This window comes from Pollachius pollachius (genome assembly GCF_949987615.1).
Source record: "Pollachius pollachius genome assembly, chromosome: 2".
NCBI lineage: Eukaryota > Metazoa > Chordata > Actinopteri > Gadiformes > Gadidae > Pollachius > Pollachius pollachius.
Genome location: NC_136935.1, coordinates 9,966,310 through 9,988,129, shown reverse-complemented (window position 1 = coordinate 9,988,129; position 21,820 = coordinate 9,966,310). Strand labels below are relative to the sequence as shown.

At 45.8% G+C, this 21,820-nt stretch overlaps 1 protein-coding gene across 1 annotated transcript; it reads right to left on the bottom strand.

Moving 5' to 3' along the window:
• Nucleotides 1-1,037: 1,037 nt before the first annotated feature.
• Nucleotides 1,038-20,804, bottom strand: ogdhl (oxoglutarate dehydrogenase L; the record flags this gene model as incomplete). The annotated part of the gene is made up of 22 exons (XM_079758623.1): nt 1,038-1,161; nt 1,304-1,458; nt 1,737-1,900; nt 2,663-2,735; nt 3,913-4,038; nt 4,935-5,006; nt 5,384-5,562; nt 6,125-6,252; nt 9,538-9,688; nt 10,519-10,647; nt 10,863-10,965; nt 11,551-11,703; nt 13,395-13,574; nt 14,216-14,344; nt 14,915-15,094; nt 15,344-15,434; nt 15,740-15,886; nt 16,264-16,418; nt 16,749-16,864; nt 18,135-18,237; nt 19,901-20,071; nt 20,559-20,804. 22 exons carry the CDS (start codon nt 20,802-20,804, stop codon nt 1,038-1,040), a joined length of 3,075 nt encoding a protein of 1,024 aa, XP_079614749.1.
• Nucleotides 20,805-21,820: the final 1,016 nt, after the last annotated feature.

Here is a 21,820-nt window from a genome sequence, read left to right as displayed (position 1 = left end):
CAGCATTTATTGTTGTTTTCATTCAAGTTGTCATTCAATATGACTACAAATTATTTAGAATTCTCCATTTCTATATTTCTTATTCCATAAACGTTCCATCATCTGTACACAACCGTGTCAATACTTTTCTTTACCCTTAAAACACAATAAACTGATTGTTTTTAAGCAGCTACAAAAATATGTATAGAACTATACGGTTTGTGCTTCTTTTCATTCGCAGTGCGGAGGTTTAGCTTGACAGGATACAGACGCCATTTTGATAAGTTTCGGTCAGCACAACGCTCCGTGCTCTCAGGTTTTCTGACATGACAACCATCACACAGACATACATGGACATACAGACATACACCATGTGTACACCAGCTGGCTGCTGTCTTCGGGTGTAGACAGGTGTGACTCAATCCAACAGTCCGATTTGACGAGGACAACAAAGTAGAGACACACATACACTCAAGCAGGAAACCCGCTAGGCGTTTAAAAACATGTCTTCATTCATTCCCGATGGCATTCTGGATGGCTGTGAGGAGACACATTGGAGACCGGGGTCCGGTTTTTGCGTTTTATAGCTGCTAACTGCTATCGGTGTATCTACACAACAGCAAACACAACACTTTTACAATTAGGATATCTAAAGGCTCAACATCGAGGCATTGTGTGTGTGCTAAAGTGTCATCTATTGGGGATAGCATAATCGTTCTACAATGAGAAAAAGTTACTTGAAGGAAAGTGGCAGGAAGTTAAAGGAATAAACCACATGAAAAACTAAAAAAGGGAACAAATGAACGATCATTTGTTAATTCATTATTCACCCTTTATAGCCTCAGAACGCCTTAAGGAAAATAAAGTGGCATTCTCATAATTATACCTTTGTAGTTTCTTTTCATGTGGTGCATTGCTTAAATCATTATAAAGTGCTGCATAGACATCCACTAACTAACCCAGCGAAGTGCTTTGATAAATAATCGTGTGCCGACGCCATAGTCCGCTGTGAGGTCCGCCCCAACCCATGGATCCAGCCCGTTCTTCTCCAGGTTCCCCTAGAACTTCCTTCCCTGGAAGACGCTGAGGTTGAACGCGGTGTCCATGAACCTCCTCAGCTCGTTGAGGTGCGTGGCCTTGTTGCCAGTGGCGGGGGCGGCCGCAGGGTCGCGACCCACGTACCTGAAGGTCAACAACAAGGTCACTGATACCAAACGGAACCGTCCCACCGCGATTTCGACCAATCGCATCGCAGGGGTGATGAAACTTTGTGATGAAATATTTCTATTTTTTGGAAGTGGCGATAGATATGCAAATTACTCACCAAATAGGTTTCTGATTGGCCACCACGGTGAGGAAGCGCGGCCGGACATAGTCATAGTAACCCATGTTCTTGTGTTCCTCCTGGCACCAGACCAGCTCGGCGTTGGAGTACCTCTCCACCTCGCTCCTTACCAGGTCGAAGGGGAACGGAGAGATCTGGAACCCAAACAGCAGCACCATCGGTGAAAAACAATCCAGCTTTCTGTTGGTTTTAAGCATTGGGGGTTATAACTGGAACCAATGGACACAATCATGGGATACACCATTTGCGAGCACACTGGGTGGTGGGGAAATTAAATGCAGAACTAAAAACAACGCATCGAGTTCCCCGCGGCTCCAAAAGATTCTAGGAGGTTTCCCCGCTGTATTAACCAATGTGGCCACTAGGCGAACAAGTTCCAGAGTACATAGTAGAAGAAGAGCTATTTAAACACCTGTTCCAGTCGGATGAGGGCCACCTCTCCCTCCAGGTTGAGGACTTTCCTCTCCCGGGCCAGCTCATAGTACACTTTCCCGGTGCAGAAGATGACTCGCTTCACCTGCTGGGGGTTTTCACTCGCAGGGCCCTCGTTGGGAATCAGCCTCTTGAACCTGGTCCCTGGACACACCCAAGGGGTTGAATAGTGGAGCGGTGGACACGGGTTAATACGAGCGTTTTATAAGGGTTTGAAGATAAGATGTACAGAGACTGGACAGTATTTGAGAAGATTTTGAAGATGAAAAATAGATTAGGAAATGTAATAAAATAATAAAAAAACGAAATTAATAATAATAAGAAGAAACACTACTGTCTTGTAGCTGCTGCTGCTGTGGCTGACTTGTGATCAATGAAGTACCATCTTATTTGACAAAAGATACACAGAAAATATATCTATAAAAAACACAATTAAGAGTAGAAATGTAGATGCAAAAAAAAGAAAGTTAGACAGCGAAGTAGACATTACAGATACTACAGACTACATTACTGATGGTACAGGCTACATTACTGATAGTACAGGCTACATTACTGATGGTACAGGCTACATTACTGATGGTACAGGCTACATTACTGATAGTACAGGCTACATTACTGATGGTACAGGCTACATTAGTGATAGTACAGGCTACATTACTGATAGTACAGGCTACATTACTGATGGTACAGGCTACATTACTTACTAATAGTACAGGCTACATTACTGATAGTACAGGCTACATTACTGATAGTACAGGCTACATTACTGATAGTACAGGCTACATGACTGATGGTACAGGCTACATTACTGATAGTACAGACTACAATAGTGATAGTACAGGCTACATTATTGAAACAACCACATCCTTTGTGTAGTACACAAGGTTAACACGGTAAAACCGGTACCTTTAGAGAGCTCATCAAAACTGGACCTGGCATCGGGCAGTCTCAGCAGGGACTTGGGGGTGAAAACGATCAACTGTGGAAGTTGGAACATTACTTTAAGTTTCATTTTCATTCATTTACATTTAGGGCATTTAGCAGACACTTTTATCCAAAGCGACTTACATTTGTCATAAGAGGTAAAACAATATATCGCTGTCGGTACAGTAAAGATGTTCATAGAACCAAGTGCAAGTACTAACAATCGCTAGGCTAACTAAATTCCCTGTATATAGCAGTGATAGCTAGCTAATGCTACCTACGAATAAATAACCCTAACCCTAAACATACAGTAAGTGCATACAGTGAGTGCCACGACGTACAACATACAATAGTGGGAGGGGGGGGACTGGATGGCTATGCAGAGTCTAGGTGAACTCTGAACAGGTGAGTTTTGAGTCTTATTCGGAAGCTGGTGAGTGACTCTGCGGTCCTGACATCGGCAGGAACCATTCTGATCAACAGAATGATTCTGTGTGCTTCGTGCTTTTGGGAGGGGAAAAAAACCCAAGAGATGGAAGAAAAAGTTTCCTTGCTTTTTTTCCCCCTTGTTTCTTTGTTGCCTCCTATACGGCACACACTTCTACGCTGGGGAAAACACTTTTTTTGTTAACCCTCAAATAAATAAATAAACCCACTTTGCTGCTCAACCAACCGTGGCTTCGGCTTCTCTCTCGTAGAAAAACAAACAATAATATCCCCCATTGACTCCTCTCGCTAATTTGCTAAGGAAGACGTTTTTTCACGCTCTGCAAAGCGCTGCATTCAGATACAACAGGGGAACGCTTTACACACTCACTGTGACCAGAGAAAGAGAGCAGAGTTAAAGATGTTTACTCTATGGCAACTTTTAACAAACAACTTTCTGAAACAATTAGGAGTAGAATTGAGGTGAGAACGATGCCCAGCCTCCCAAACCTCCTGCCAGTTCTTTCAAGCCATGTATAAAGAAAAAAACATCATGGATAAAAGTATCTGTAAAATGGCTGTATCATAAAAGAAAGAAATAATGAGATTTAAGTAATTGTTATAAGATCAATTAACATGAACCACTATATAGCAGTTATAGTAGTAGTTACTGCAACTACAATTACAGAGCGATAAAATGACTTGCATCCCAAAATATTTGCATTAATACTTTGAACTTTAAAAAAAATATTGCAATAGGTCAAATGAAATCAAGGATGAGTGAAAGAAGCTGGCGAGCTCCTTACCGGTTTCCTGAAGGGCAGCAGGACCTGCCTCCTCAGCATGTGGCAGAAGTTGGCCGGAGTGGAGCAGTTCACCACCACCCAGTTACAGTCAAACAGCTGGTGGACCTCGAAGTCTCCGCTGAACTCCTTCATAGAACAATCAAGACCAACCAAGAACAACGACGACTTTGACACAGAATACTGGACTTGATAGGACTTGTTACAGACCCACTGAGGGTGTGTGTAGGCATTTTCTTATGGAAGATGTATATTTATATATATTATTATTTCAAATTGTAATAAATATGTATTACGGTTTAAATAGTTGCGTACATAACTATTTATACCATAATACATATTTATAAAAATTGAAAATTAAACAATGGAAATAATGAATCTTGTTATTACTTTCGGTATGTGTTGAGAGAAGAGGGGGAAATGTATAGTGCCAGAACTTCACACATATGCAAGCCCCCCCCCCATGCACACACACACACACACACACACACACACAGTCATGATGTGCATCAAACAGACGCTGGCATTGGTGTTAATCCTGGTGTGCTCCCACTAACTGCTGGATCAATATCCCATTTGTGAAACTAATCCACCAGGATGACGCTGAGACATATAGTCAGGGTTTGGTCGTCTACTGGTCACCACCCACCCCCACTCTCCCCCTGGGGGATGGGCGTGGAAATACTCATCGCCTCCCACAATGGGCCAAACATAGCGTCGCATCCAGTGAGCAGTTCAAATGTTGTTAACGATTAAAGTCAAACCAGGAGACATTTGTGGTCTAGTGAATAGTTATATAACTCTTAAACGGTTAAATAAATTAAACTAGGTTGACCCCATTGAATCAGCAGACAATGTGGTCTTGAACATGCTTCAATGAAATGGAACAACAGACTGTTTTGAATAGTTGAATCCGTTGAGCTAGGTGGATGCCGTTGAATCAACGGTTCAATGAGTACAGCTTTGACCCCAGTGGTCTAATTGAGCTCTGGTTACTTTCATGTGTTGGTTTCTAAGGAACGTACAGGGAAGCGGTCTGGGTCGTCCTTGCTCATCTGCAGGAAGCGCTCCGGTCTGGCCGACGAATGCTCTGGACCCTGGGGGGGGGGGGGGAAGACCACCGTTACCCCCAGTTGATATTGTAATCATATCATCCCTGCCCTATAAGAGATCTGTATAAACGGGGGCTAGAAGAATATGCACATGAGGATAAAACATGAGATTACATACGTCTGGTTCCCAGGCAACCCCAGTCTACCAAATGATGGTGATAGAGACATATATATCTATACAAATTATACCAAATGTTGGTAAAATAAATACTGGTAAATCCATAATTTGTGTCAAAGAGCAGTGCTTTTATTTGTTAGAAAGGAAAACACCTAAAATACAACAATGTTATCAGAAGGAGCAGGTAATGCATTGTGAATGACAGGTATAACACGGCTAATTTCAGACCATTTTCCTTCCTTACCATCCCCTCCATGCCATGGGGCAGCAGCAGGACGATGCCGTTGTTGCGGACCCACTTGGCCTGTCCCGGGCTGATGAACTGGTCTATGATGCACTGGGCTGTGTTGTGGAAGTCTCCAAACTGAGCCTCCCACAGCACCAGGGCGTTGGGGCTGGCCATGGCGAAGCCCAGCTCGAACCCTGCAACCGGCAGCCAGGTCAGGCACGTGCACAGAGGCGTGGCTACGGTGGCTAAGGCCGCCGCCCCTTTGCCCTCATTGGCTAATGTGACGTCTGGCCCAAAACATGTTTTTACTAGTGAACTACAAGTTCATAATAATAACTTTATCGGTGTAGTTGTTACTACTTCAGATATTGTTGTGTAGCGTAAATATGTAGCTCTCTCTTTAAGTTTCTTCTGAAAAAATGAATTATTGTAAGTCGCTTTGGATAAAAGCGTCTGCCAAATCCCCTAAATGTAAATCTAAGCTAGTTTAGCATTAATCATTACAAATGTCTTAATTTGCTTGAGTCTCTGACCTTCAAAATGTCTGTGAATGGCCCAGAGCCAGATAAGGTAGAAAACAGCTAATAATGTTGAAAAATCGGAATATGTGCATTTTAAAAAGATGGCAGTATAAGTGAAACTTCAACCAGCCTCAAAACAAAAGCTGTTTCTTAGCTTTTATTTGTGTGGTGTTTCTTATCAGATGAGATATACAGTACATGGCTATAAACCTTTTCCAGTGGTTCTCATACTAACCCAGGACCCCGTACTCTGACAGGGAGCTGTTGCAGACCGTGTATGGTGCCTGGTCGGACCACAGGTGGTTCATTGGAACACAGAAACGCCGGTCCACTTCCTGGTCGTGCAGGACGTGATGTCGGTGACTGGGGTAAAAACACATAAACAGAAACAATTCATTTATTATACATATTTACTGTACATAGATAAATAATAAAAACATGAATTTGTATATCAAGTCTAGAAATATAACAAAATGCACAGTTAACCTCTGAGGCTTTTGAAATGTTAAAAGTCTTCCGTTGTACAGCAAACACTTTAATAGGAACCAGACAGAATGACTGATAAGAAATTGTTCCCCATGATATCCGGTCTTTATCCTCAACAGTCATCACTTGTATTCTCTGACACACACACAGAGCTGCTAGTGGTTCATGACACACAGTCAATCCAGAGAGAGAGAGAGAGAGAGAGAAAAAGCGAGAGCGAAAAAACAATGATTGAGACAGAAAAATACTAAAAGCAAGAGAGTAACAGAGAAAAAGAAAGAAAGAAAAAGAGAAATAGAGAAAGAGAGAACGAGAGCGAGATGGAATCAGGCAGTGTGAGGACATGGGGTCAACAAGAAGAGTGGCTGGGAGCATGGAGGCGAGCGTTAACCAGGCCTGCCAGCACACTCGTTTAGAGCAGGAGAGTTAGCCATCACTACCAGCGGGATGAGACAGGGACTTAAATGGCACCTTTAACATCACTTTAATGATGTCCACACACACACACACACACACACACACACACACACACACACACACACACACACACACACACACACACACACACACACACACACACACACGGAAAGTGCAAGGATATGGTTGTGTACGCGCAGACACACACACACACACTTTAATCAGCATACAATATGTTAAGGATTATACTGTATGCTGTTTATAATTAGGTATCGAATAATTGCATCAGTAATTTAAACCATCTCCACCAGTTTTTTTTCTTTCTGACCATCATTTCCCTAATTGTGACTGAAATCATGGGAGAAAGCTAATTATCAACTAAGCAGGCCAGTTCCTGCATACTTGTTCTGTTTGATCGCTGCTCCACATCTGCGGGATATTTTCATTCTCTTCAAGAAAGACTTTTGAACGGAGCAAGAAACAAAAACGCAACGTGTGTTTTCTTCTCTCAATGCGCTCGTTTACTATCAAAAGGCACCGCTGCCTTTTCTCCCCGACAACGGCCTCATAAACCACAAGCCTCTCTGTCTACGTTTACATCATCCCATTCGTCTTTTCATTTTTTGCCTTCTTTCCCCTTTCGTTTTTTTTTCTCCTCCCTTCACCATTCACTATTTCTCTACCCCATCGCCTTTCTTTCGCTCTCTTTATTTCTTTCATATACAAACAAACAGCTTTCCCTTATACAGTACATACAATCACCCGTACACACACACACGCATGCATGCACACACACACACACACACACACACAGCCGCCTGGGGGCCCCATTAGTCAGAGATGGGGGGTGGGGGGGGGTCGAGGTAGGGGGTTTTCTTGGTGCAACGCAGCCGAGCACAGACTACTGAATCCATTAGTCCACGCAGTTACCTACATCACCACGACGTGAGCCGGACCCGTCAACTGTAACGCAACAATATGCTCAGTTCCACCCATCAGAGGGAGACCGCGGGGATATGGGCAAAAAATGTAAGTTGTACAAAAAAAAGAGCAAAAAAAGTCCAAAAAAGAAAAGAAAAGAAAAGAAAGATTGATCACTCATTTTGTTAACATTGTTACTGACTACATTTTTTAAATTCTACGTCGGGGTGAATCAAGGAGCAGGTGTAAGGGGAGGAAGGAGCTGTGAAAGATAGAGACCTGAGAGAGAGAACAGAGAGAGAGCTAAGGCCTGACACCAAATGGAAAGTGACACTGACGTGGGGAATCGGTTTCTACCCGACACTAAACCCCAGTCGTGGACGTGTCGTTTTGGCTTCTCTAATACATTTTTTTCCTCCCCATCTATTTACTTATTTATTTTTATTTGTCTATCGGCAAGCAGCCACTGTGTTCGGTGTCTTTATCCAGGCATACCATCACAGCGGACGACACACCGAATGGAAGCAATAGATGGTAAAGTGCGCCAGAGAGGCTGGCCGTTAGTTAGCTTGATATATGGGCTGCAACGCTAAGTGGAGTGCTTCCACGGAGAGAGATAGTCTGGTTTTGAAGAACTGAGGTTGGACAGATGAAACTGGCAGTGAGAGAGAGAGAGATGGAGAGACAGGGAGAAAGAGCGCAGGGAAAGGAGGCGGGCTGGGTTTGATTTCTATCCCGTGTCACTTCCTTTCCTCTGCACCATGTCGTTGTCGCTATCTTTTCCAGGACACTGATGTTGTTCGATTCTGGCCCCTCAATCCCATTGCTTCCTCTGGGCACTTGGTATGATAAAGGGTGATCTTTCTTCTTCTGAAGAGCTATTTACTTGCTGTACAAGTAGGATCAAGTGAACTTCAAAGATGTAACAGAGTGAACCACAAGAACCACTTTGGGTTGAATTTCCGAGAATGCAAATTTAACGCCTTGTGTCTGACTAAAGGGTATCTTGTTAAAGTCCAATATACCAACAGGGGAGGGCTAAATCTCATGGGAGACATAAGGGGCTTCTTTGACAACTTGAGCTGCAGTTTACTCCAATACAGCTGCTTAGTGCCCATTCATTGAACACTGGTTAAAATGGGCAGGAAGCAACCAAAATGCTTCTTTAAAAAGGGATAGGCTATAGTCTGAGGGAAATCTAACTTTTGTCCTTAACAGCATCCAGAAAAACAAAATATGAGTGACATATGATTACCCTAATGTCATGTGCTGTGAATCTTTGAGACAAACTTGCCATCGTTCAAGAGAGACCTTTAGTCCCACCCCCGTTGTTTGCTATTGGTTCAGTTTAGGTAGGAGCAGGGGCGTAGGAATGAGTTTAACATTGGGGGGGACACATATCGGAAACCTGACAGATCCGGTATAATTTTTAGGTGGGACAAATGCGGCTGTCTCCGATATTGGAGGGGACACGTCCCCTCCGTCCCCCCCGGTTCCTACGCCCTTGGGTAGGAGATAGATTTTTTTTTTTTTGAGTGTACCAATCAAGCAAAGACCAAACAGATAAATAACTTTTATGAACACTCTCACTACCCTGGGGAGTCATCACACACTCCCTGGGGTATGATTGTAGCGGTTGTCGTCAGCACACAATTTGAGGCTAAACAGAGTTTTAAATCAAGTACAGAGCCGGTGCAGGTTTCCACCCCTTGGAATCATACCAGTGAAATACAAACGTTTCGATCTGTTCAGTCCGTCACGCCGTGCTGAAAGCGCCACAGAGTTGGGGTTCATTGTAGCGGTGTGGGGGGGGGATCTCCTCACCTGAAGGTGCCCCTCTCCACGTCCTGCCCACTGAGCCTCACGTGGACCCCCTCCTGGAGCAGGGACCCGAACGCCATGTACTCCCCCAGGGCCCAGTCCATCTGACGGGCCTTCACCAGCTCAGACCGGCCCCGCAGGATCCGCGACACCCCTGGGACATACACACATACTGCATGTGGACACACCTCACACACAATCACAGCAGACTGACACACACTTGTCTAAAACTCAGTTGCAGACACACACAACCACTTCCATATATGAATGTGCAACACACACCAATACACAGACACACACACCAATACACAGACACACACACACACACACACACACACACACACACACACACACACACACACACACACTAACGTGACAGGACGAACAGGGCGTCATACAAGAAAGGTCAATAACAGCAGCAATGAGTTTGTCAGAAGGTAAAAGCCAGCGGGCCGTGGCGCGGCGAGGTAAATAAGCAGTGGTGGAGCTCTGAGGAGGAGCCTAGCCAGGTGCCAGGCCAGATGTGCGGGTCGCAGAGCGGCTACAGGGGACGGATGGGCTGTTCACAGGTGATGCTTTTAATTGGCTCTCCGAAGAGCTCCCCGCCACAGTTGTGGTAATGTCAAGCCAATAAACAAGATAGACTGTGGGAAGGTTTGGCTCGTTGAGAAATAAACATTGGGTGACCCAAACAGGGATGGGGGAGCTTTCGGCTGTTCATCAGAGTTCAGAATAGGAACCACCATGTGGTCGATGGCCAAGCAGGCTAACCCATACAAAGTGTTGTATGGGTTGTACGTCATATTTTAGATTGAAGAAAATTAAAATACAACACTACAAGAAATACATCCATTTACTGTATACATTTACTTCTATAAATAAGACAAAAAATTAAAATAAGTAAAATATGAAAAGTGTCACTAAATGTTTTATTAAAAACGTGAACAGCGATACGGTGTGGACAGAGAGTGGGGGAGGGCTCACCAGGGTGGAGGTTGAAGCCCTCCAGAGGGACGGAGCTGGCGGTCAGGCCGATGTGCTGCAGCACCCCCTCCTCCAGGCCCGTGGGGGGGCAGCTCATACTCTTCGGCTCCCCTTCGGCCGTGAAGAAATCTGCCCCCAGATGACAACGGGAGGGACTCAAACGAAAGGTTGACATCAATTATGCAATGATTCGATTCAGGGAGCCTTTTATCCAACGCGACTTGCACTTGCTCAAGGGCGCCTACAGAGTATGGACATCGGGGCTCAAACCCAGAACCTTTTTGCTGAGAGTGTGACGAACACCTGTCCCCTGATGGAGCAGGTATTGCGGGGTTTCTGGATACCTGGCCAGGGTGAGTCCAGCCAATGGCGGATGTGAGATATCTTTTCATCTTTGGAGCTGGTGTACGCCTCCTCGCAGATCTTGTCATACTTGGCTACTTCCTCCTGAAAAGAGATATTGCATGTTTAGAACCACTACATACAATGAACATTACCAGAGGTGCGAGCTCAGGTGTGTGTGTGTGTGTGTGTGTTTGCGTGTGACATAATGGTACAGGGGAGGGGAATAAGGAGAAATGAAGAAATAAACAAAAACCTAGGAAGGGAACTGAGCTGAGAAGAGACAGCTCAAACGGTAACAAATTGGACACTCTTCAGCAACACGCCGTATTTCTTTGCAACGGCTTCCATTAATCTAAATAAAAAAATGATTGACTCCGGCGATGTGGCCCCCGCTCCTAAGGAACCAAACCGCCGCATCTCCGAGCGGTCGCGTCTGCTAGCTCTCCCATCGGGTGGGAAGGGGGTGGGCGAGGGAACAGAGCAGGAGGCAGTAAATCTACGACTGGACCGGCGCTTTGCTGTGTCAACACAGCTACGAGAACGACAGGGTAATATTTAAACTGAATTTAATGTGCTTAGTTCAGCAGGGCGGGCTGCTAATAAACTGCTTCGGGACACCACGGCGACGGCGGTTGTAGCTTTTAAACAATCTACGACGTGAAAGTGGCGGGAAAACCGGGCGGCAACCTCGAACTCCTGCAGCGTGACCACGCCCTCGGAGATGAGCTTGTCCGAGTACTTCTTCAGCACGTCCTCCTGCCGGCGGATCTGCTTGTACATCAGCGGCTGGGTGAACATGGGCTCGTCCATCTCGTTGTGGCCGAAGCGTCGGTAGCTCACCTGGAAGCAGACAGGGTGGAGCATTAAACAGAATGCCGTTTAATAAAAGGCACCAGGGTTTCCCACAGCACCTAACAGCTTAGGCGGCCGCCCAATCAACACACGCCTGCCGTCATTTTGAAAGGTTCTGGCCACAGAATGTCAACATTCTGTCAGAAATGACTTGCTTTAAATTCAATTACACTTGCAATACGTGACTGCCTGATTACAATTGTACTACTTAACTGCCTGTTTACAATTTCCTAATCCGTGGTGGTGGTTGTAGGTCTAAGTTTCATATTCAACCCACACTGAGTGAATCAATAAAACTCCCTCAAGATCACTCTTCGTCTAGTTTTTGCTACATTTTGGTGCATTTGGTACGATTGATAATGTGTCATTCCATTTGATAATCTCTTTAAACTTCCATTGGAGTGGATTTAAAATAGAATTATAAAAGTGTGCTTAATCGCAAGTTAACTCACCAATACTATTGTCGCAATTGAAAAAATGTAATGTTTGACAGCCCTAATAATAATAATAATAATAATGTTTATTAATATAATTTTTTTGATATTATACAAAAGTATAAAGTGATCTAAATTTAATTGATTCTCTGTGAATAGATTAGGCTTCAGGGCTACAGTCTGACAGCCTGCATGAAAATAAGCATAAATGGTCCCCCACTCTCCCCTGGTCAGACAGCAACCACTTTTAGATCTTTCCTTCTTAACGGACACACACACAATCTGTTTCCACATGCAGTATCCTGCTGCATTACCCAGATACCGCCCAGACCGACACACACCCCCCCAGACCGACACCTCACCCCCCTCAGACCAACACACCCCTCAGACCGACACACCCCCACCCTCCCCCAGGCCATCCGGCATGAACCAGGCCCTACCAGGTCCATGAACCAGGCCCTACCAGGTCCATGAACCAGGCCCTACCAGGTCCATGAACCAGGCCCTACCAGGTCCATGAACCAGGGCCTACCAGGTCCATGAACCAGGCCCTACCAGGTCCATGAACCAGGGCCTACCAGGTCGATGAACCAGGCCCTACCAGGTCCATGAACCAGGCCCTACCAGGTCCATGAACCAGGGCCTACCAGGTCGATGAACCAGGGCCTACCAGGTCCATGAACCAGGGCCTACCAGGTCCATGAACCAGGCCCTACCAGGTCCATGAACCAGGGCCTACCAGGTCCATGAACCAGACCCTACCAGGTCCATGAACCAGGCCCTACCAGGTCCATGAACCAGACCCTACCAGGTCCATGAACCAGGGCCTACCAGGTCCATGAACCAGGCCCTACCAGGTCCATGAACCAGGCCCTACCAGGTCCATGAACCAGGCCCTACCAGGTCCATGAACCAGGCCCTACCAGGTCCATGAACCAGACCCTACCAGGTCCATGAACCAGGCCCTACCAGGTCCATGAACCAGGCCCTACCAGGTCCATGAACCAGGCCCTACCAGGTCCATGAACCAGGCCCTACCAGGTCCATGAACCAGGGCCTACCAGGTCGATGAACCAGGCCCTACCAGGTCCATGAACCAGGGCCTACCAGGTCCATGAACCAGACCCTACCAGGTCCATGAACCAGGCCCTACCAGGTCCATGAACCAGGCCCTACCAGGTCCATGAACCAGGCCCTACCAGGTCGATGAACCAGGGCCTACCAGGTCGATGAACCAGGCCCTACCAGGTCGATGACCACGTCCTTGTTGAAGGTGCTGCGCCACTCGGCGGCCACGCGACACACGTGCATGACGGCCTCGGGGTCGTCGGCGTTCACGTGGAAGATGGGCGCGTTGACCACCCGGGCCACGTCGGTCGGGTAGGGGGAGGAGCGCGCCACGCGGGGGTCCGTGGTGAAGCCGATCTGAAGGGGACACGGACAGTGACAGTGACACTATGGGAATAGGTGGTAGATCAAATAAAAAGGATTACATTAAAAAGCTCATTCATAAAAGCAATCCCATCATTCCCAGAAGGGCTGCGGCGATTGGTCGATTCCTCGGTGAGTCGATCTAATTAAAACGTATCAAATCTTATTTTGGTAATGGATTGTTTTAGTTTATTTAGTACATGTAAAAAACATTTGCTGCTTTATTTTGCAGTTCATTTCAAATATGTAGTTCATGGATCATTATAGAAGAAATAGGCCTGTTTTTTTGTATTATTAATGACAAATTATAGACTAAACATTTAATCTATGAATTGAAAATAATTGCTAGATTAATCGACAATGTTGATCATTAGCTGCAGCCCAGTCATCTTGACCATCATCACAAGCAACATCATCATCATCACCATCGCAAGTACCATTATCAGCACCACCTCCACGATGACTGGCCTTATCAGCACCACCAACACCCCCATTATAACTGCAAAATCCCCACTCTGCTACCACCAACAGGACCGTTATCACCATCAACAACAGCATCACCACCACCACCACCATGACCATCTTTTCTTAGACAGAGTACCAGCCGTCTCCCAAAGGGTCCCCCTTTTCCATACCTGATTGTTGACGACGACGTGGATCGTACCATGTGTGGTGTACGAGGGGAGTTCGCTGAGGTGGAAGGTCTCGTATACGACTCCCTGTCCAGAGAAGGCAGCGTCTCCGTGGATCAAAATGGACATGACCTGTGACCGGAGAAAGGGCACCACATCCATTTTCAGTTCTGATATTTGACTATTTCGCAGACGCTGTCATCCGCCGCAACGTACAGTGAATTCAGAGCCGTGTCATCAAGAAGCAGCAGCTAGGGCTTAGGGATCTAGCTCAAGGGTGCCCCGAGGATACGCTGTGGAACTTGGATACCGAATGCAGTATCAAGTCCAAGTTTCAAGGTTCAAATAAACCAATAAAATAAAATGGCTGTTCTGTAGCGCAGCTATACACTTGTAAAAAGAATGAGTTCATACATAGTAGATGTTTATATATATTGTCGTACTTGTGTATACTTATTCTACACAGATGCTACGTTTAAAACGTGCCAAAGGATCAAAGTCAGTTCACAGGTGAGCATTTCACCGTGAAACATTAACACAGAGAAAATGTGTGTCAAAACAACAGAAAGGGACAAGTGCTAAACATTAAAAGCATTCCAATCATCCATTCAAGGTAGAGAGTAGGAGCCCCTCTGCATTCACATGCAGGGCCTTGGGCAGACGCTTTTATCCAAAGCGACTCACAGCAAGCGTCGCGCCTACCTTCTTTCCCTGGGAGTCCCCCCGGTAGAACTGCTCCGCCTTGGCCTTGCCCTGCACAACGGGGTCCACAGCCTCCAGGTGGGACGGGTTGGCCATCAGGGACAGAGTCAGGGTCTTGTCCGTCTCCCGGTTGATCCTCTCGTGGTACATGCCCAGGTGGTACTTGACGTCCCCTGAACCCTGACCACACGCACGCAAAAACACACACGCACACGCAGACCGACGTAAGCACAAGTGATGGACCTGTTTTTGTCTGCGCTTTATTATTTCTTTACATCTGATTGAAATTCTACATGGGTGTACTGTTTGTTTGTTTGACGCACACACACACACACACACACACACACACACACACACACACACACACACACACACACACACACACACACACACACACACACACACACACACACACACACACACACACACCTCGTCTGCAGCCTCCAACTTGGGGTCGAACTGACAGAAGATCTGGTTCAGTTCCTTGCGAATCACGTTGGCCAGGACATTCAAACGACCCCTGGCAGAAGAGAAACGTTTCTAATTATTTTCTTTCAATTCATTTCTCAAAGTGACATCAGAGGTTCATCGTCATAACATTGGTATCAGTTACATTTGAAGTATCTTCTTTTTTTTTTTTTCCAAGGACAGGGAAATAGTAAGTGTACATAAGTCATTATTCAATGCAGGATTACTTATGATTTAAAAATACACATTAAGGCGATCTTAATTATGAATTGGGCATGTTTCTCTGAACGCCATATGATCAAACAAGATATTTATAGAAAAATATACGATACAAGGTGTTTTAAAACAGTCCAATACCGATGAGGCATCCCCATGATGATGCTGTCGATTCCAGCAGCGCTGGAGCTGTCTATGATCATCTTAAGAGCGGGAATGAGGACCTCGCATCCCTCCAGACCAAACCGCTTCTCCGATGACCACTTCCTGGCCAGGAAGTCCTCAAACCTACATAGGAAAACCCATTAGGTCCAGTAGCTGTACCTGCCCACCTGTAGGCACCCTTGCCTAACCCTACCTGCTTTTTAATGGCATGTATCTGTATTCACTGTAGGACACTTTGTATAAAACCCTTTCAGCACATTGTACTCCTAGCCATCTCTGGTAGGAGGGATCTTCCACTCTGCGTTCCTTCTCGAGGTTTCTTCCCTGATTAGGAGTGATTCCTTGCTCTTTTGGGGGTTTAGTGTTAGGGGGTGTCATAAAATGTGTCTTGTGAGCCATTTGAGACTGTAACTGTGATTCAGGGCTAACTATACCGATACTGGTATATTTTGATAATGATACCAATTACAAACAAATGAAATGGAGGTGTTGTTGCTGACCGTGTGGATCTGACCAGGCGGGCCAGCAGGGTCCTCTTCTCAGCGCTGGTGAAGTGCATGGCTCCGGGTGTCTCGAACTTCCCCCGGATCCACTGGCACTGCTCCACACTGTTGATGAACATGAACTCCACGCCCACGTGGCCACAGTACGACGTCTGGGAGAGACCAAGAGACCCCGCGAATAAACGTCAAACAGACCCAACGCTGTCCAGCCTGTCCCGGACATTACCGGCCGAAAAGGAGAAGTACACTCTTTCTCATCCATCCGATTCCACTGGATCAAGCTCCTTACTATTATTATGAGTGGGCAGGGTAACTTAGTGGCCAGGGTTTTCAACCAAAAAGGTATGCACACTCTGAGCTTCCCAAGGCTTTATAAGCATCTGTGAGCCAGCTGCATACCCTGCTCCAGAATACCATGCATCTGAACTTACTGCGAGTCACTTTGCACCGGCAGGTAGACTATCATGGACAACCAACTGTACCTCCAGCCGGCGGATGATCTCCCTCAGGGGCAGAGTGGTGTCCCCTCCCCCGATGAAGGTGGTGAAGGGCAGCCGAAAGGTCTTGTCCAGGTCGCTCTCATCCAGACCGTAGAACCCTTTGACACAGGCCTCAGGTCAGTGGGGTTACATCACACAGAGACAAGTGCCCAGGTTATCTCTGAGACTCTTCTGTCGGTATCCATCACTGAATAAGGTGATCTTTTGATATTTAGTCAACCACAACGCTTGTCAAGCTGAACACTAGTCAGTAAAAGTGGGAGTAAAACCGTATATGAAAAGGAATGCAGGAATATATTTAAACCTAAATAAATATAAATTAATTGAATCTCAACCATGAACTTAATTAACTTAAGTGAAGAACCATAGCAACAAATAATTCAAAGTAGGTAAATGTGTTGTTAAGCAGAGCAGGCGGAGTCAGTGGCTTCTACCTCAGCTTAGCATCTTCTGACCACCACAGGCTACCTGGAGGGGGGGGGGGGGGAGGGACTGCATAAGCTCAAATACTACCAGCAACACACGAGGAGACAGGTGCAAATCACATTACAAACGCAGGATAGAGAAAAGCAAGGATAGACTTGCATGTCCAATCAGGAGGACAATAGATGGAGAGGGCCGACATAACCAACATTACCAACTAACATTACCTGTCACTGTAGGAAGCGGTGTATCTGCTTAAGACGATACAGATCGCGCTACGGTATATCCTGGCCAGACAAGCATCCCTGATAACAAGTACTGAACACAGCTGCAAATCCCTTCGCCCTCTTTGCTTATCTCGTCTCTCTTCTTCTATGGGGACTGTTACGGCCAACCAGAGGCTGTTTGCCTGTTTTACATCCTCTCATCCTCAAGGCCGCTAAATGAATTGGGAGCGCAACGAGCAGCGTGGCTCTCGGATGAATGGAAGCATTACACAGCGGCCAATGACAACGCAGAGTTGTCGTGACATCGTGATGCTGGTTTTTATGGTTCTGAGAGAATCCAAGCCCAGCGAAGAATGACTACAAAGGGCGAGTTATTTATTGGAGGGGGGACTAGGGTAAAAAAACGATGTTTTTTTACCCTTTTTTTTTTGTTGTTTATAGATTCAAGATTATAAATTCTAAGTGCTTTTGTATAAAAGTAAACCATTTAAAAAATCGAATAGGATAATGAAAAGTAAAACGTCGCAGTAAGTTCATCGCAGTAAAACATTGCAGTAAAACATCGCAGTAAGTTCTTAAGTCATAAAGGCAACAAAAAGCAAAAGTGAATACTGTAAACAGTAGGTACCTCTTCATCACCACTATTATCCGGCCCTGTTCGCAGCATGTTTGAGGCAGCATATCATTCTGGTTAATAAAGAGGGGGAGTTTTATTTACCCAGTTTGTCGATTGTGGTGATCAGGTCGGATGGCACAAAGCAGTCCAAGTCAGCTTCCAGAATTCCCAGTGGGTCTAACTGGGCGACGTGGTGTCCACGGATCTACAGGAAGAGATAAGACACACGAGGGTGGGGTATGGAGAAGCAACGGGTAGGGGTAGAGAGGGTAGAGGTGGGGGTGATGTTGATGGAGATGGTTGATGTAGTGGTTGTGGTAGAAGAAGGGATGATGGTGGCTGTAGCCAGCCGGTGATGATGGTTGAGGATTTGATGGTGGGAGTCCCGGCAGTGTTGGATGTGATGGTGGTAGTAGTGAGAATAGGTATTGGTGATGGTAGTAGGGATGATAACGATGTTGATGGTGGTAGAAGGGATGGTATCGATGGTGGTGATGGTAGTAGTGATAATAGTGGTGCTGTTGGTAGTATTGATAGTGGGGGTGGTGGTGCTGATGATAATGATGGTGTTGTTGGGACTACGTGACAGGTTAGAGAACAGCAAAGCCACTACTGTGTGGTAAGCAGAATTAGATACGAGGGGAATGAGAGTGAATGTGAGGAGCAGGTCATCCTGACGACATAGAGGAAAATCCCTTTGGGAGTTCCCTTAAGCATGAACACACACACACACACACACACACACACACACAAAAAGCTTGTGTATCGAGTGCACTAAAAGCACAGAATCTTGACACAACACACACACACACCATTCCCCCAAGGTTTGTAGCGAGTGGGGAATAAGAAGTTGTCATTGCCAAAAGACAGAATTTAATAAATCCCTAGGATAGTTCCTCTAATTAATGTGAGGGCGAGGGGAAATGCTACCACCTGTTTTGCTTAAGTAGTCTCTTTGATATTTCCATTTTCAAAAAGCTGCTCGGCTATGTAGGTTACAGATAATCTTGCAATTAGCATAACCTCATGCAGTGACAAACAAATTGTGTATTCCTTTTAATAAGCGCTGGCAAGCAGTGCAAACAGCTTCACTAGCCCTTCCAAGGGCCCTGACAAGTCAATTCCACATATTGGTTTTTGACAGGTTTTAAATAAAAACACAAACGCACCACAAATGGGTAACAAATGAGATGAACAAATTGAGAATAAATGCAACCCCGACATGCAACATTTGACCTGGGGTGAATGAAACTGTAAACATACTCAACAACACCACAGCTGTAATTAAAGCAAAACAAAAAAACAACACCCTTTGAGCAATTTTATCAATTGCGATGACACACATTCCATTATATGACAATTCCCCTCTCTGTGTGTGTGTGTGTGTATGTGTGTGTGTGTGTGTGTGTGTGTGTGTGTGTGTGTGTGTGTTAATATATATGCAAGTTTGTTTGTATGTGAGTAAGTCTGTTTGTGTGTGAGTGAGTCTGTTTGAATGTGAGTGAGTCTGTTTGAATGTGTGTGAGTCTGTTCGCATGAGGGTGAGTGTTTTTGTGTGTGAGTCTGTTTGCGAGTGAGTGAGTGAGTGAGTGAGTGAGTGAGTGAGTGAGTGAGTGAGTGAGTGAGTGAGTGAGTGAGTGAGTGAGTGAGTGAGTGAGTGTGAGTCTGTTTGCGAGTGAGTGAGTGAGTGAGTGTGAGTCTGTTTGTGAGTGAGTGAGTGTGAGTCTGTTTGCGAGTGAGTGAGTGAGTGTGAGTCTGTTTGCGAGTGAGTGAGTGTGAGTCTGTTTGTGAGTGAGTGAGTGTGAGACTGTTTGTGAGTGAGTGAGTGAGTGAGTGAGTGAGTCTGGTTGCGAGTTAGTAAGTCTGACCTGGTAGGCTCTGATGAGGGTGTGCACAGCCAGGTGATCCTCCACCACCTTGTGGGCCATGCTGGGAGTCTGGTGCCCAGCACGGCCCTGCAGCAGGGCAGAGGGGGGGCCCTCCACTGCCCCGTCGGACACAGCCCCAGCCTGGGCGTGGCGGAAGAACGTGTCCCAGGACTATAGGAACCAGGAGGGAACAAGTGTCAACAGTCCTTACAATGGCGCATTACAACAATGATGTGAAAGGACGTCAATGGATAACTCATGGAAGGGCTTTCTTTCACTTTTCCCCATTTTTGGTACTAAAGTACAAGTAATACAGTCATTGAGAGTATTTAACAATATCATCTAATAGCTCTGGCGCTAATTAAGGCTCACGCTAACATTGTAGCTTCATTTCCCCAGGCCTTGAAGTAACACTACTGAGACAAATATTTATTAGTACCGCTCCCCATTTAATCTCCTAATCAAGGTAAGATCGTGTTTAAGTAGGCCTGTCCCACTGGTTCACAGAGCAATTTGGGTGAGATAGTCATCAATAATCATAATATATATATTAATACTTTAATTAATAATTAATAATAATGATCAAAGGAAGCACTTGTTTGAACAACAACGTTCAAAAGGTGAATAATAGGACACACATTTAGGACATCATCATCACCTCGTGGACATTTGTGGGATCCTCCAACCAGGCGAAGTACATTTCCTCCACATAGCATGAGCTGGAGCTTCTGCTGCTGCTGCTGTTCACAGCATTGGGAGCCGAAGGCCCAGCAAAGCAGCTCCTAGCCGACCCTGCCAACACTGATCGGCAGGCCGGACCCCCTCCACCTCCTCCCTCGGGCAGCAGCAGGCACTGCCAGCCTCTACTCCTCAGGATACCTGCTAATGCACGGAACTGACTCATGGCTGGCTAGTCGCAGTTGTTGGCTCTGCATGGAACAGATGTAGGATAGGTTTAGGGGATAGGGTCAATTCCTTCTGATAGCGAATGCGTGTGTATATATGGGGGTTCTTAAGTGTTTCGCAAGGTTGGGCTGGCTACACATTGCTATCATGCTGCCCTCAAATCAGTATTCCTTGGCTTTTCTTCCAAGATACAGGCCTTTCCAAAATAAGCATTAATTGGTGACCTGGCTTTATGTATTTGCACATCAAGGATGCGCCAAGGTCGGTGTTGCATTGGAGTTCAATTTGTTACAAGTATTTATTTAAAAACTACGATCTTGCACGACAGGAAAGTTGCCAGCGATCTGTGAGCCATGCAACTATATCCTAAATAAGACGCGTGCCCGCAAATGAGACATGTGGGTTTGTAGCCAGCATAACCCATAGTCCAATACATGCAATGAGGGCTTCTCACCTTTGCGATAGACGATTCATGCAGAAGAGTTGCTAGACCCTACATCAATGCAATGTAACTGCTGTTCGACTCTCTAGGTCTGTGGAATTGGACCACTGCACTAATCCCTCAACGTCAAAACAAATCCGTATTGGATAAGCTTCACTCTATCCTTTGCCAGTGGAAAAAAGGGTGCACGATATACGAGAGCAACCGCATCATCTGTGCCCTTTTTTCTTTCCTTGGTCGATTGTATTTACCTTAATGTTACCAGCCCAACGTGCTGTTTGACTTTGTATTCATCGTCTCGTTACTAGGAGATGTACAACACTAGAAGGAGGACAGGTTGGTTGCAAAGAAGGTGACACGAATAGCGTCAGCGCGACACGCCCCCCGTGTGGTCAGGTGGTCAGGTTATGCCGCCTCTGCAGAGCGCATGAAGACCGCGCTCTGGTTCACCTGGACGAATGTCCAGGTAACAGACCGAACAGAAGGACTAGTAAGCCCATTTACGTTTATATAGATATTGAACAATTACATAACATAAGCTGTATGCAGCTTTGCAAAGAGAACACAGTATA